Source organism: Bombus impatiens, unplaced genomic scaffold (assembly GCF_000188095.3).
Source record: "Bombus impatiens unplaced genomic scaffold, BIMP_2.2 scf_0418, whole genome shotgun sequence".
NCBI classification, from domain to species: Eukaryota; Metazoa; Arthropoda; class Insecta; order Hymenoptera; family Apidae; genus Bombus; species Bombus impatiens.
In genome coordinates, this window is record NT_176837.1 from 1,014,503 (window position 1) to 1,031,018 (window position 16,516).

Consider the following 16,516-nt stretch of genomic DNA (forward strand, 5'->3'; position numbering starts at 1 on the left):
GGAGAGGCCAGCTGCAGCTGGCCTAAACCTCTAGTCTTTGTACCTGTGCAAGTTGGCAGGTGTTGAGACGAGATACATCTGCTATCTTGCACGTGTCTCGAAAGGATTCTTGCTCTCTGCATGTTCTCTCTCTCTCTCTCTCTCTCTCTCTCTGGATTCTCTTCTTCGGAACCGAGTTCATGTGTGCGTAACCTGTATGCGTGCAAAAGCTGTGGAACCGGTGTGCTCTCGATCGGAACACCGTACATGGTGTGCCGAAAAAATTCCACGATTTAAATCACCTAGCCGCGCACCGTTTGATAAATTTATTATCGTACGTTTATTTGATACGCCACGTTCACTTATTTGAGAAGATACTCTCGGCGTGTGTCGGCGGGTAATATGGTAAAATGTGGAACCAGAGATTCGGTTCGAATTAATGGGAGAAAGGAAGGATTAATGTTTTCTTTAGGTGAGATTACGTGTTTTTTATGAGCTTAAATGCACGGTTTAAACGAAGTGTATATGAGTTCTGGATGAAAGTCTTTTGTAAACGTTTATAGTGTTATAAACTATACTATTATAATATGGTATTATAAAATTGGTTCAGAGGATTGTACGGGTATATAAAAATGATATATTTCCAGAGAATATTGCGCAGTAGTAGCATTATTTTCTCCTTCCTAACGCGTTTAATGGTCAATTGATTTTGAACGATGTCTTCTCTGATGTTTTGATGAAATTAAATTCGCGTTTAGCAAATTTCGAACAACGCTAGAGAGCAATAAATATCAATTCGGTCAGGTTGAACTGCGAATTAATATCGATTAGATCTTTAAGTGTAATAAAATATATTCCTACTATTCCTACAATTTAAACGACTTTGCATTGAAACAAAATTCTTTACGTATAATGGGATCTTTCATTTCGATAATACAGCCTTAACATTCGCACAAAGGAGCCTTTTGATTTTAAAGAATCAATACTCCAGGTGCAACAAAGAATCCTTTGCTAAAAAGAAACGTTTGCCAAATCACATGGTACGGCTCTTTTCTGGATCATTGGCTCGAAAGCAACATATTCACGATTGTGAGAAACCTGGAAAGTTTCAGAGCGCACCTTGTATACCAACAAGGCGAATCTGATCACCTGCTATCGCGCGTTGCGCGTGCGGCCAGGTGTCCCAAGAAAAATGAAAAAACGTGAGAGCCATCGGAGATTAAGGTACGACCCTTCTCCGAGCTAATGATAGGGTTGCAAGGTAGCGCCAGCCACGGTTTTAGCATCCTACCCTTTTTTTTTTATTTTTTTTTCTTCTTTCTCCCTTTCTCTTTTCTTCCCTTTCTTTTCGGTCCAGTTTTCACTATATATACACATCGTGTATCTTGCGTTACGACTCTTTCGCCTCCGTTCAACGACTGACCAGCGTGTATACGCTCATCTGCTTGAAAGGATCTCTTGAAGAGATTGAATTCCTTTATGGTCTACTTGCAGCTTCTAGCGGTTTCACGACACAAAGAAATTATTGCTTTCGATCGGACGCATAGGTTACGAACGAAAACCGTGTGAGAAAGTTGTTTTTCATCCCGTGAAGGAATAAGCTGTGTAGCTGAAAAAATTTCTCTCTGATTGTTCGTTGGCTTCTTCTAACCCAAATTTTGTTCATTTAGAAGAAGAAAAATCAGAATTTCTAGTAACGAACAAATAATATATAGGTATATTCCTATTTAAAAAATGTTTGTGCCTGATCGAGGAAGTTATATTTCATCTTTTCAGTAATAATCTCGCGATTTCTCTTTTACTTAACCGTTCATCTTGTCAGTAGTTGGTATACGAATTCGATTTCGAACGTTAAATTCGACTTTTGACGTGTGCAGAATTGAATCAATCGCCGCTTGATATTTTTCGAGATTTGACTGCATTTGATTCAGTTGTTTGAAGTGATAATCAGATCCGCGGCGATTCCTTTGTGATTCATTCAAACTCAGCTTGATTCTCTCACAACGTGGTTCAATTTACTTCAATGCTACCTACGATGATTTGATTAAATTTCTCTCAATGGTTTCTTGCTTTTGCCAGATTTTTACATGATATTCTTCAATTTGCTTGATAGAATATAATTCAACCGAATAATAATGCAAATAAAAGAACAAAGCTTACCCGCATCTAATTTAAAACTAGTTGGCGATGAATTTAAATTCACTTCGATCTAATATCACACATGATCTCTCTTGATGTTACCTAAAATAATCTCCTCGCTGCATCACTCTTGCATACATCCATCAATATTTCTGAGAAATATTATGACGTCAATGAAAAATGTTTTTCAATTATAAAAATTCCTCCAACTACCAAATACCAAATACCAATTACCTGAAATACCAAATTCTCACGCTATGTAACTGTCATTATATCTAAAGCTTTGGGAGAGTAAATCATCGACGCACTCCAAAGGCAATTAGAAACCATACTTCACAGCCCATAACTATGAGAATAAAATATATATTACGAAACGAAAGAAACGCTCGATCCTTCACAACAAGAGGCAAAAGGAACAAGAAAAAAGAAGAAGAAAAATGTACATCCTGTAGTATGGTTGTTAATAGCTGCAGCAGGTGGTATCGACGTAATAATGGAAAAATGCAAATTAGTGTCTCACGCGTTGCATAATGCCATCCTGAAGAAAGGTCAACGCGCGTAGCCTTGCGGTTTACATAAAACGTGTCTGAATCGGTTGACGTCGCTCGGATGCGTCGCAGAAAACAAACGCGACTCGTTATTCCTTCCATAATTAAGACGGTACAGTTAGGAGGGCTGAGACATCGAGTAAAATGTTCTTTTTCTTTCTTTTTCCTTTTTTAATTGAAGAGCATAATCACGGGCTGGTCCGAGAAACAATGGCTCGTGAAAGCGATTCACGAAGGTTTGTCTGAGCAGGAACATCGATTGGAGGTCATTAAAGGGGACTCTTGATGACTTTCATCGGGTGCAGTCATCGGTCGAGTAATGTCTCCGTTCATCGTCGCAGAACTATCTCCCTCAAATCGTTTCTTTGTTTTCGATATCCCATTTCTTTTTTCCTCTTTTTTTTTGTCTTTACGTTTGTCAGTAGCGAGGAGCGAAAAGAGGCTACATATTTGGCGTGAACGTTGGTTACATTTTTGGTTACGTTTCGTTTTCAGTCAGATTTGATGCTTCATTGTATGTATGTACATACATTGTTTTATTAGTTTCGGATATATGAAATGATGTTTTTAGAGAGTTGAATTGTCACAGAGGAACATCTCTGTACCTGACACCAATGAGGCAATATTATAACCAATCTATTAGAATATATAGATAAGTTTCTAGAAAAACAATGCAGAAAATTTTCGCTGTCAATGGAACTGGAAGTTGTGAAAACAACGATAGCATAGGATATACGTTGTTCCAGCTCACGCATAGCTCTAAAAAAATACGCGAACAACAATGCCATTTGTCATAGTAAATATACACATCCTCTTGTAACGTGCGTTGACCCGTACACTCGAGTACCACAAGGTCACTACACGATTCGACATTGATAATGAAACGCAGGTACATCGAACTAATGTCACTGCTCCGTTACTTCCGGACGCGCCTAAGTTCGTTTAGCGAAACGCCGCGTGGAAAGCTGGCTCAGTCACCGTGGAAACAATACTTCATTGAAACGTTCCATTTCCTTGCCTTTACCGCTATAATCTTCTCTCTATTTAATTTGACCTTGATCTGCTGCAAAATACCAATAAAATATGATATTTTGTTAAAAAAAATTCAAATTTTGATTCAGATGATTCACAATTGGAGTAACTTTCCTAGGCCTACAGTTCTCATCTAGGTTTTGATTATCTGTGAAGAGTAAAAGATTTATGAAAAAAGACGATTAACAAACCATTTATTTAAAGATTAGGAATGGATATTTCCTTCCTTCATAGTGTGGTAGTGTAGTATTTCCTATTCACCGAGAAAAAGATAAGAAATATCTAATCAACGATCGAGTGGAGATCGATTCGCTCTTTCATCAGACCATGCACCAAGTCCGAGGCAGAGTCTCCTTTCATGGATAATCGTTTCAATGGTAAACAATTAAACGATAACATTAGTCTGGGATGGTAACAGTAGTTAGCTGGCCTTCTATCGTCCTGTTTGTATTATTTCATGCTTATCGTCGTTCTATCAACCTTCCATCTAAGAGCCGTACCAAGATAACAGAGAATCACGTTTCCAGTACATTTCGAACGTACATCCACGTCATCTCTTTGTCTCCTATTGCTAAATCGGTTTGGTATACCGTGACAAGGTTCAAATGAAGCGATACATAAATTAGAAGTAGCTGCGGGCCCTTAATTAACAGAAATAAGCCCGCTCGACCGGCCCAGCAACAACGTTCACATGAAATACGTGCGCGTTAATTGACAGAGAGCGAACGTGGATCTCTCCTCGCTGTGAGAATTAATGTAAATGCCACGGCGAGTTTTCATCTAGCGAATGAAACCGTTTCGCATACGGTAAAAAATCAAAAATGAAACGATGAAGATTTCGAGGTGTAGGAAAGGAACGGTTTGAAACTCCTCACGGAGTAATTGGGTAGAATAAAATGCAGATGAGGATGCAGAAGATTTGACGAACCTGAGTGAGCACACGCATTTTACACAAAATTTTATACATTGAATAAATTTCGTGTGTAGAATTTCATAATATTTTCTACTTAACACTAGAACTACCACACCAGTCAAAATGTAAGAAGATAATAAATCAATAAATATAAAGATATTCTATATTTTGAATAATAATTTTTTTAATAAAAGATATTACGTATTTTTTTGAAGACCAGTCATTTTGTCTGATTTTGGTAGAAATATTTTTGTCTTAACTGTCGGTAGTTCTAGAGTCAATGGTATTTATATGTATATTCTGGCAAGATATTTTTCAATGTTGTAATATACAAAACATCGTCGTGAAGATTGTTAAAATTGAGTATACGGATATTGGTACCTTTTTTAATTATCTGTACGTCGATTTTATAATTTCAATGGTAGACCTAAAAGGAGTGTGCAAGTTTGCAAAATTGTTCTATTTATGCATTCTATGTATACTATATAGATCTCTTGTATGTACTGGTATCGAAAATATATTTTAAATTCGAATAGCCCGGCAAAAATTTTCAATCTTTCGAGATCTTCCATTGTGGCTATTACGACGAGAACAAGAATTCATGTGAATAATAAATGGTTGAGAACCGAGCGAATGTTTATGCCAGAGTAATAATCGGTAGCGAGTGATGAGTGATTAGGAGAATATAGCGTGCACGTGGTAAGAATTTGTTATGATCGCTATATACGCGCGTAGATAATTAAGAAGAGAGAGAAGCCAGTGTGAATCACTGAAGAGTCGAAAGTTGTCACAGGAAAGTCGTATAAAGATGAAAGTAAGAGTTACATTTCAAAGAGACAAAGTTAGATTATTATTATATTTCTATTTTATTAAATATATATGCCTATAGTTTTTACCATTTTATTATATACATATAAAGAATAACAACAAATTTGATGAAACATTCAAACGAATAAACTGTTTAGTTCTTATCCAACGCGCAGAAAATATACGAAAGAACAACTCTGCTAAAGTATCGTTTCAAAATTTAACCAATAAGTAACGCTTTTTCTCCAAAGAGCGGCGCTCGTTAATTTTTCCTCGACCTCGTATTTTATCAGAGATGCAACGTCGACGGGTTCCAACCTCATTATCATAGAGAACCAACAGAAAAAAAAGAGAGAGAAAAATACGTTTGCCCCAAGCATTGTTCTAACGCGCGTCGATATTTCATTTCAGAGTCCTGGAACGCTGCACAAAGATGTCGGTGGTGCTGGTACCAAGGTCAGCGGAAAGACGGTCGGCGGTGTCGGTACTGCAACCCTCACTTCGCTCTCCTCCATTAATAATGCATCCAACACCAGCCAGAACAAGAATAATCCCGTATCTCAAGAGGTAAGTCAACAGATCAACTAATATTTAGTCGAAAGATGCGGCAATATTTTTGTGTCATCATATTTTAGTACATCTGTGATTGAATCAGATGTAGGGACTCGACTAGTCTCTGATCTCAACTACTTGTTATTAATGTTCAGAAGTCAACTTTTATCCGTACACTTTATAAAGAATCACCCAAAATTCTCAAAATATACCGACGTAAATTTACGAAATTATTAGACGAAGAATCAGAAACTGGTATTTCTGATGTTAAATTTCGCTGCGAATTTTCTGAACAATCCAATAATAGAAGAATCACTGGAAATCGTCGCACGAATTTCGTTCTAAATAGCTTTTTTTTTTTCATGACACAGTTTCTTCTTAAAAGTCCCGCCTTTTGCATTCAGCCATTCAACAATATTCGGTGGCACAAGGTGACGCGTATAAAAATAATTACCCTTCGTTGCCATGCACGAAATCGAGTAACTCGCCTTGACTTCGACCGTCCGACGTAAAAAACTGGAACGAACCAGAAGTTCGACAACTTTCGATCGATCTCATCTTATTAATAACGTCAGTTTCAACATCGATGCCGAAACGAGGCTTAAACTCCTTATGTCGACGGCCACGTTTTGTAATTAAGTAGCATTTGCAGTTATTTTCACGCTTACGTGCTAGAAGGAATGACAAGAATGAAAGATTGAACCGAGTCCAACCCTCTCAAGATCGAACTCTATTTTAGCCCGCGAGAAAAATTGCTCCTTATCGATTGTGAACGATAGAAGCAGGTTTCTTGTTGGATGTTTTTTCAAGGATCACATAACGCACTAAAGTCTATGGCCAATTTTCTAAAAATATTTATTAATCATTAACCTCGGAAACACATCTCCTTGGGTAGCTTTTAAAAGAAATAAAACAAAAAAAAATATTTATTATTTAGTCAATCAATAACTTGTTAAAATATCGAGTGTGAAAGGGTTAATAGCAAAAGTACGTAGTTCTTGTCATCTCTGTAATTCACGTGCATTCTCGATCGTTTTCTGAGTCAGCCTACTTCCTCGCGATATTTCATTCGGTTCGATCGGCTAATCCTCCTCCAGGTCGCGCGTCGCTAGCGATTACTTCTTCTGGTGACCTCGCGTGGAGAGCTATGGTTTCCAGCATCTCCGGCGTCGCTTCAATTGCGCCATGTCACCGCCATTTGTCACCTTTAATGTTCTGCCTCTCTCCCTCTGCTTTTCTGTGTCTTCATCCCTCTTCCCCTTCTCTTTTTTGTCTCTGTCCGCCGCGGCGTTATGCGGCAAAGATGATCGAATTTCGTTGCGTGGCGCAAGTTGCGCAACCGAAGCTGACGCGACGCACGCTGCCGCCTCCTATCGCGCAGCATAATTTTTAAGCGCAGAGACAACGCCAGTCCGACGACTGCAGACTCTTATCTGCAGAGGCACATGCGACACCGTCGTTTGCCACTTGCAGCTCTCTACCTCCGTCTCACTCAGTATTATCATGTTTCTTCGATTTATCTCCCTCTTTTTACTTTCTTTCTTTCTCTTCTTCTCTTTCTTCTTCGTTCTTACGCTTTATTAAGTTCCGTTGCTTTTCGTTTTTTGCGGTCTAGTGCTTTCACTGGTTTAGTGTTACACTGCTTGTGAATAGTAAAGTGTTTTTGTGAATGTTTCTCGACTTTCGTTTTTTGTATTAATTCGCCATGACCTTACAATTGTGTAAATACATGGCGTTTATCGTATTACAGTTGGAATGCGTAGCTACTTAAAAATAGAAGCAGATTCTAACAGGAAGAAAGCATCGGGATATCTCATGGTCATAAAATCAGTCAGGCGTTGAAGTTTATCATGTTTCGAAAACGGCGCACTAATTCGAAACACGTAGAGAAGATAAGAAAACTCTAGTATGGTCTAGGACCGACGATATCAAATCTATTTAAATTATGTGTGCTTATTTCCGTATATGTAGTACGTTTGACAAATTTCTTTCTGGATTGTACAATTTAGGAAACTGACTGATAATTTGGAAGGCTTGGAAGAACATATGATCGTACAAAACACATGTCTGTTGTAGTGTAAAATTTCAAATAGCAATTCACGATCGAATTTTCACAATTCGAGACTCCGCGGTGGTCCGCGGCTACATCAAACGATATCACTGTTTTAATAATTTAATTCGCGACCTCACTGTGTCGTTTCCATCGTGATACGAACAAGGTGGCGTTACGCGTATCTACTTCGATAATCCTGTTATTATATTTTCGGATTAATGTTTCGAGTTATTTGTATTACACCTGCATTGTCTGCTTTATCTCGATCACTTTGTTAGATGTTGCAATGTTTATCAGAAATAACACGTATTTCATACGTACAGTAGAAAATCGGTTATCTAGATACAAAATAACTTAGCTCGATAAAACGTTAATAATGTATCGGTTATCGGTTATCTAGAGTCTGAATTCTACGTTAAATTCGGGTAAAAGGAATCGTTAATAGATAATCACGTACAAAATCTTCATGCTTTGATACTTTATAATACGTTTCGATCACGAAGATTTTACTCCATAATGAAGCATAATGAAATCAATTTTTAATTAATCAGAAATTCAAATTAGAAATTAGAAATTGGTGCGCTTAATTGTATCGTAAGACACGGCTTAATTAATTGCTATTAATTCAATCGTTTCTAATTTCAAAAATTTTCTTGCTTTCCTTTGCCTATTTCAATTGTCTGTTTAAATTAAACAAACGAAGTAAGACGCAGAGAGAGAGTTGCATATGTTACGTAGGTAAACATCCAGCCAGGGAACTCGAAGTGTGCGGTTTAATCGAGGCCCTCGGACTAATTCATACGTGAATTTAGAAAGTCCATTGCCGGGATTTACATCTAATTGTTTCGCGGCTTGCGCAACTGCTACGCGAAAGCCTTAGTGTTCCGTGTATATATTGCTTCCCTCTTCCACTCTTCCTCTCTTTGTCTTTTTCGAGCATAAAGAGAAATAGAGAAACTGATTCGTAACAGAAAAATTAATAAGGAACGTATTGGAATAGGATGTTGGTGGATTAGGTAACTGCGGCTTGTTTCTGATTTATTACCGTTATTACGCTAAAAATTCATTAGTAATATAATAAGTACTAATAACTATTAGTACAGTTTATCGAAGTTTGGAATTCACAAAATTTTAGAAAACTGTATCTACGTTAAATAAGAATTTCTTGGAATTAGAATAAAATAAGAATCTTTCCTTTGTAGTTTATATGTACATATTTTATTCGCTTCAAATCCATAGAACAATTAAGTATATGGGTAATAAGACAAACATACGTCAAGTATATTGATATCTATGAGATAAGGATTACTAAATTTTAAGCAGTCGTGAATTGATACTCGCGTGAATAAGAGCATAACGGTACATCCATTCCGATTATTGTTTTAAGTTTTCCCGTTGATTAGTTTATTTTCCCTAGTGTGTATTAGAAAGAGTAATATATAGTAAATGTATATATATTTGATCATATTACATATTTGTATCCACGAAGACTGAAGATGTTAAACTTTTTACCTTTATTATTTTTCCAAGAAAACGAGCATACCATATAGTAACAGGTAACGAAATTAATGCCTATACATCACGCGCAAAATATTAGAAAAAGTACACATAAGACATTAATTAAAATAAACAATCGCGATATACACACAGAAAACTGTAGCGAAGAAAATCCATACGCTTGATAATCGTATTATCGGTCGAGTGAAATTATGATTTCTCGATCAACGAGTATATCTAGTCGAGTCATTAGTAGCGTATTTGCTTTTTCCTCGAAATCCATCGTGTCATTCACGTACAATTTTCCTTAGCACGGAGAACTGCGTGGCGTAACGATGATAAGACCGCACGTTGCCCACCGCAGATTGAGCAGATTACGTAGACGATGGAGAGGGACTAATCGGAAAGTTGTCTCCTTGAGATGTCGGACTGATCCGTCATGCGATTCTCTTTTGTCTATTCGTGACCGTGTAGTTAGATCGTACTTATGTAAACGAGCAAAGATATTTTGTTTCTCGAGGTAAAATAACAGGTTACTTACGTTCGTAAGAGCATTTGCAGTTGGTTTGCACGTTCTCCGTAAGGTTGTACCAATTAGGAAAAGCTGCATTTTTCAAGGGAACTCCGCTTTTACCTACAGAACCGCGTTGGTCAAGGATCAGCAGTTTTGTAAGCGGAATTGACATACATATTTATGCACTTTCTACGTACCACTGAGTGCAGTTAGATGGACACAGTTTGATGTTTTGCGAAGCATGGACCGTGGTGCTATGAATTAAAAAACAGATTTCTTTTCTTTTTTACTTGGTTCATTTCAACGCAATGAATCTCTATCGCGCGTATATACTTTTCATATTCAATCGTATAGCCATAAAATGGAGAAGCTTAGGACAAAAACGTCCCTTTCTTTGGTCAAGCGAAAGGATACTTTAGCTTCTTTTATCTTCAATATTTTGAAACAAAATATACATCATCTTACATAATTCCCATAAGCGTACCAGTAATTATATGCAGAAAAGTCATGCCCAATTAAATCACTAAGTTGTAACCTCGTGACCAAAGCTTTTATAAAACCGTTTCATTTTCATTCAATGATAAGTCAAGGCATTATTATTTAAAGTATGGTAAACTTTGACAAGTACTGTATTGTTCTAAAAGATAATGGTACGTCACTATCGTAACTACGTAAATCAAGAGATTTAAAGTATAATACGTAGGTACATGATTACGTAACTTGCAAGTTATATATCGTTATAGAGGTTTAACGTTTCTTACTTAATGAAAGAAGTAAGGAGCACGGTGAATCGTGGTTTAATGCGCGATTAGCTTGAATCAATGAGTCATTGAAGAATTTTTATCCGGGTTTCGAAATCCGTCAACCAGCTGTAGAAGTGCATCGGCGCTCATTCTCAGCGACAAGGAGCGTATTATGCAATGACGAATGGCTTATTCGGCGTGTCAGCGAACGATTGTTTCGCGAGTGTCGCTTGCAATCCCTGGAATATCGGATGTTATTGCCGCTATTACGTGTAACACCGGATAATTTTTATATCGGTAACGTTTAAACGATAATGAAACATAAACAAGAAGAAATGACTGTCCCCAAATAAAGAATACGTCACCGATGATAAAAGTTAATACTTCGACGTCGATCGAAACAGCTGAATTTATATCTTGCTTTTTCCAACGAGTGGTATAATTGATAGAGCTTGATTCCTGATAGAGATTCGATGAAATATCGATGTCAAGGCAAGGGAAATTAATCGTCTCGATAGAATCGATAGAAGTAATTTTTTTTAACGATGCTGAATCTGATTAACGTTCTTGTGCAAACAGCGACATTTAATCAAGGATGTTCTAATAGATTATTTCTAGTAGTTTATGTGAGTATAGCTAATCTTAACTGACTTGATGATATTATTGGATAATGGTGTAGCTATATATCTATTTTGTTGAATTTTTGATATTTCAAGATTGTTGTCAAGATTATTAAGAGGTTTATATTGGATTGGCAACTAAGTAATTGCGGATTTTTTCATTAGGCAGGTGTTGACAAAATCCGCAATCATTTAGTTGCCAACCCAATAGTACGGTATATCGTGTGAAAAAAAATGTGAATATTTGTTAATTCGTCTAATTGGCTTTGGATCTACGTTGGAATAATTTTGAAACGAAAGTTGCAGATTACAGCTTCTCTTTCAATTCTAGGTACATATTTATCATAAGATATAATATGCTTAGTAAATAGAACGCCGAGGCTAGATTACGAGGTATCTCATTCTTGACTTCGAATGTCCACTGAATTGAAGGTAAATTGGTATAATTGCTAAATTAGCTTAATAATTTTGCTCTAACCACTACCTTTCGCAAGAAAAGGTATGCGAAATACCCTTATGCAAATAGAAAACAAATTCGTTAGACGGTAGAATATTTAAGAAAATCTCTTGACTAGAATCTAAGATATTAACAAAAGTTCTAAGAACCTTCCAATATTAAACCTCTTATCATACAAGGTATCTTTACTCAAAACACTGTTTATGAATAATTGATACCATCTCTGATATATAATTATAGATTATCTACTCGATTTCATAATTTATTACATTAGGATGTGTTAAAAGACATCTGTGTTGTTCATTGCAAAAGGATATTTTACCGAAATAAAACGAATAATAACAAAAGACACGATTGAAATACGTACTACCATAATAATATTTGTGTCAGCAATACGCAAAAACTTACTCGAATATTTACTTTCACAAACTGCTGAACAATTGCACAAAAACCAGACGATTTCATTTTTTTACATTCACCAAGTCACCTTGCCCATTTACCATAGTGAGTAGAAATGACAGGATCATCGAACGAAATGTTTCTTTCTCTTCTAATCCTACCATCGATACAGAGTCACTAAACGTTTTTACCACGGTGAAACTTTTTATTGTACGCTAACAAGGAATGTAAGTACACGGTGAAATATGTACACTGGAGAGACGTCGCCTTAATAGACTTGTGTTTTACGCAGTGTGTCATGAGCGTCATGCAAGCATAAGAAGGCTTTGCATAAACCATAAACGTGGTGGCGCAGGCGGTGTAACTCGATCGGCTGGCATTGTATCTCGGATTTCGCGATAGCATAAATATGCTACCTGCGGAGCGGGCCCGATGTTAACGATCCTAAGGAAAAGTAACATAATGCCGGCCAATTCAGCGCACCGGTAAATCCTAACTGCGACGGAAATTTTTCGACAACGATGCCCATCGTCTCGTTTAACCTTTGCACCGCGGTTTCCCAGTTCTTTTAACTTGCATAGTGTTACGTAAAAGCAATACGAATGAATATTGATAGACGATGAAATTTTCAAATGACGATCGTTTTATGCGTCTTTCTTTTTTGCTATAGCAATATCGTATTAAATCTTGGAAAAGTTTCGATATAAGATTTCTGAATTTTGAAACAACAATTTTATGGCAGTAAAGTTAAATAATTTTTTCATATAGAATTTCTTTGTGAATTAGTAAAATTCAAGTTGAGTTGACTCACACGACGATGTGTTAACAACGTACACGCAGTAACAAACGATGAAAGAATTATTTTCAAATAGCGGGTTTATTGTAAAATTATATTCTATATTGAATCGTGAGTTATTTTGAGTCACGCGATATCACTAATACCATAAAATACTATTAATAATAACGCGGTACTTTTAAATACATTATGGGCACAAATAAGCAAATTTCCATAGAACGAAATAGTTTTGCTGTTACTAAACGATTAAGTTTATGACTTGGAAAGCAGTTAACGACGTTTAAGAACAATTTAGCGACGTCAAATTGTAGAAAAAAAGGCAATTCGTACACGAGGTACGAAGTGTCCATTAGTCAGCGGGCAGTGTTGAAAGTTAGGTTGTTAAAGTACAGAGGTTATTAGAGTATCATGAATAAAGATGAAAGCAACTTAGAACTAAAAATTTTGATGACATTAGAAAACTTTCTGTTGTTTATTTCTTTAGAAAAAAATCCCCATGGAATCGCATTAATCTTTCTTCGTTATACAAAAAGTGGTAACAAAGTACATGCTGGATAGATCGAGTTGTCTTCTTTGTTTGTTCATTAAAATGAAAAAAATATAAAATAAAGTGTATCACACGACATGTAATAGCTCTTTGCGACTTTCTATTATAATAAAGTTTAAGTATAATTTTAAACACAAAATACGTCAAGTACTAGAAAGCTCATTTGAGAAACTTTCTAAAATGAAGAAGAACCTATAGGTCTCTGATAAATATTCATACACCTGGCAAGTGTATTTTCTAGTCAAATAGTTGAGCTATTACAAGATTTCTATCTGTTTCATGAATATAAAAAGGCAAAGTTCTTCGCGAGTCATTATTAGAAACCATTAAAAACCATAAGCCTAGAAACCAGATCAATTCAAACATATTTAACGTTAAATGATCGGAACTAAAATTCACCACTGCAATTTATCCGATTTGCCATTTTCCCTTGCGCGTCTATTTTCTAGAGAGCTGGTCGATTAATATGATATAACGAGAATAAATTTTAATCGCGAATTAACTTAGTACGTCTGACTGTTCCGGTAACGCGTTTCCTAACTCGAAGCTCGCTTTTGTGTAAACAAGTTACGGTAGCTAGTGACTGACACGAGAGACGATTACGAAAATCGTTGGCCAATAATTTACGTCGCGCTCCGGTCGGATTTCCACCTAAACTCTAAAGTAGTGCATAACTTCAGAATCATTGATATAATCGTCGAGTTAAATACTACGTCGTTGCCACGTACTCACAGAGAAGATACAACGACACACTTTTCGCGGCAAAACAAAAGGTTTCTCGTGTGAGCATAAGCTAAAACTCGTGGTATTATTCATTGGACGAGGTTTGTAACGCGTGTAATCATAGTTTGCGATACGTTGAAGACACGTTACATGAAATTGTGCGAAGAGAAACGTCTCGCAATTAATCCTCCGTGCTGTGGATATCGCACGCGCATTAATCACGAAGTTAAATAGACTCGTACAAGTCACGGCTCGTTTAAAAATTTTGCAATACTCGTTCTTTTTTTTTTTTTCTTTTTGCTCTCACGAAGCAAACGAGCTCGTCAAGTAGTGCGTTAAAAATCGTAGGGCCGCGCGTAAAAAAACTGCATTGCAATTGCCCATATGAAAGTATAATTTTGGCATAGAAAGCGCTCAACACGGCTGTTTAATCGTTTTCCTAACTTTTCCTCTTTGTCTCGAGGATCCCAAGGTTAGGGATTATGAATCGCGTTTCCTTCCGTCTTTGATGTCTGATTTCTGTTTACTTGGGAACAAGGAACAATGATATTAGGATATTTCGTCTCATGTTTCTTAATTAGTTGATCGTTCGTAATTGATTGCACGCGTAACACGAAGATTTGAAAAACAAATCGTGCCTTATAAATAAAAAACAATATTGAATACATACATTTAATTAATATGAAATTTTATTTTTCAATTCTTACTACGCAATTTACAATGAAAGATAGGCGACGTTGTAATAACTGAAACAGTTGCCGCAACAAGGATAGTAATTTGAATATCAATCAGTAAAAACCAACTGAAAATGAAATTATTTTTCCAGACATTCGTAGTCGATTAACATTCGTATTTTAATAAACTTTCGCACTTTTGAACGCGAAACCTGTACCTTCCTTTCCATTCCAATAAATACAATTTAAATCGAAGTTGCCTTATTGCTGCAAATTCCACAATTTAATCGCAAGTCCTACAGGCGTCGAAATTTTTAATTGAAAACGCCACGGTACAATCGAATTGTTATATCAATTAATACTTTCAAGTGAATCTATTGCCACGATCAATCTGAGAATCGGAGCAACAAGTGCCGTAAACTTTAATCAACAACATATGAAGCATAATAGAACTATAAAACGTTGCAACGACCCTGAATGCTATAACATTCATCGATGCCATCGTTGATGGAGAATCCACTTTCCGACCATGCCATATCTCTTCTACTTATAATACATATATCGCGCATTAGAATCATACAAGCTTTCAAACTTAATCTCCAGCGATAGACACGTTGCAAGCTCGTTTTCGTGCCGTCGATACGACCAATTGTGTTTCAGGCAATGAGGTTCAACGAGTAAGTAAATTACAGGCGGAACCAATACGTAGTGAAGCGTGAGCCTGACCGATAGACATTGCCTGCGGCAACGTTTGAAAATCACGGCCAACCGTTGCGTTGATTAGCCGTTTCGCCGTGTCTGTTCGTCGAATTCCGAGGTCCTTGGAAACGCATAACGCACACAGGCGTTTTCACCATCGCCTACACTCTGCACAATGTGTGTCTCGGTGTCTCCGTGTACACGGCCGTGCCACGCCATTATACCGTTATCCTCATACGCACTTTGACTTTATGCGCCCGTGCATATGTGGGTCTCTCGGGTGCGCTTATAGCTATGCTAATGGAGATATCCATTTGTCCAGGCGATTATAAGGCCGAGTATACAGCGTCGTCGGGCGAAAGCCCACGACACCACGTTTCTCGGCTTCTTCGTTGAAGACGCTCTATGGTTATTTGCACGCGTGAAGATACGCGTGTAACGATGTACGTATGATAGGTATCGACGATGAACGCATGATAGATATCGACGATGTACGCAACGGTTTTCAGTTCGTGGTACAATCGAGGTCAACGATGTTCTACGGTTCAAAGTAAGGCAAAAATCGAGAATGACGAAGTTGCGTGGAAGCCTTCAACCTCGAGAAAATCAGAATTGAACAGCTGTGAATTTATATGGAAATTTTAACTACGCAGGAATGGACAATTGACGGGGGATTATTACGCGTGTGAAAATAAGTAAGAAACGTAGATTGAAATTTTCATTGGCTTAAAAGACATTGTTTTGAAGAGAATGGGAGTTTCAATATGCTTGGGCAAAAATTGATACACGCTCGGCAAATATTCTAATTCGATTTTCTCCAGAAC

At 37.0% G+C, this 16,516-nt stretch overlaps 1 protein-coding gene and 1 long non-coding RNA gene across 4 annotated transcripts in view; one reads left to right on the top strand and one right to left on the bottom strand.

Annotated features, from left to right (window-relative positions):
* The window catches only part of LOC100741550 (probable serine/threonine-protein kinase dyrk2), a 268,654-nt gene that overhangs the window by 209,639 nt on the left and 42,499 nt on the right, over positions 1 to 16,516 (top strand). For all 3 annotated transcript variants that reach the window (XM_033321284.1, XM_033321282.1, XM_033321283.1), the window contains one exon: positions 5,830 to 5,985. In XM_033321284.1, coding sequence (XP_033177175.1) covers positions 5,830 to 5,985 — 156 coding nt within the window. The remainder of the gene's footprint in view (positions 1 to 5,829; positions 5,986 to 16,516) is intronic.
* LOC112212999 lies at positions 9,226 to 10,663 on the bottom strand. Its single transcript, XR_004461895.1, has 3 exons — positions 10,062 to 10,663; positions 9,672 to 9,976; positions 9,226 to 9,595 (listed from the first exon to the last, which is right to left on the bottom strand). It is a non-coding gene; the product is annotated as an uncharacterized LOC112212999 (long non-coding RNA).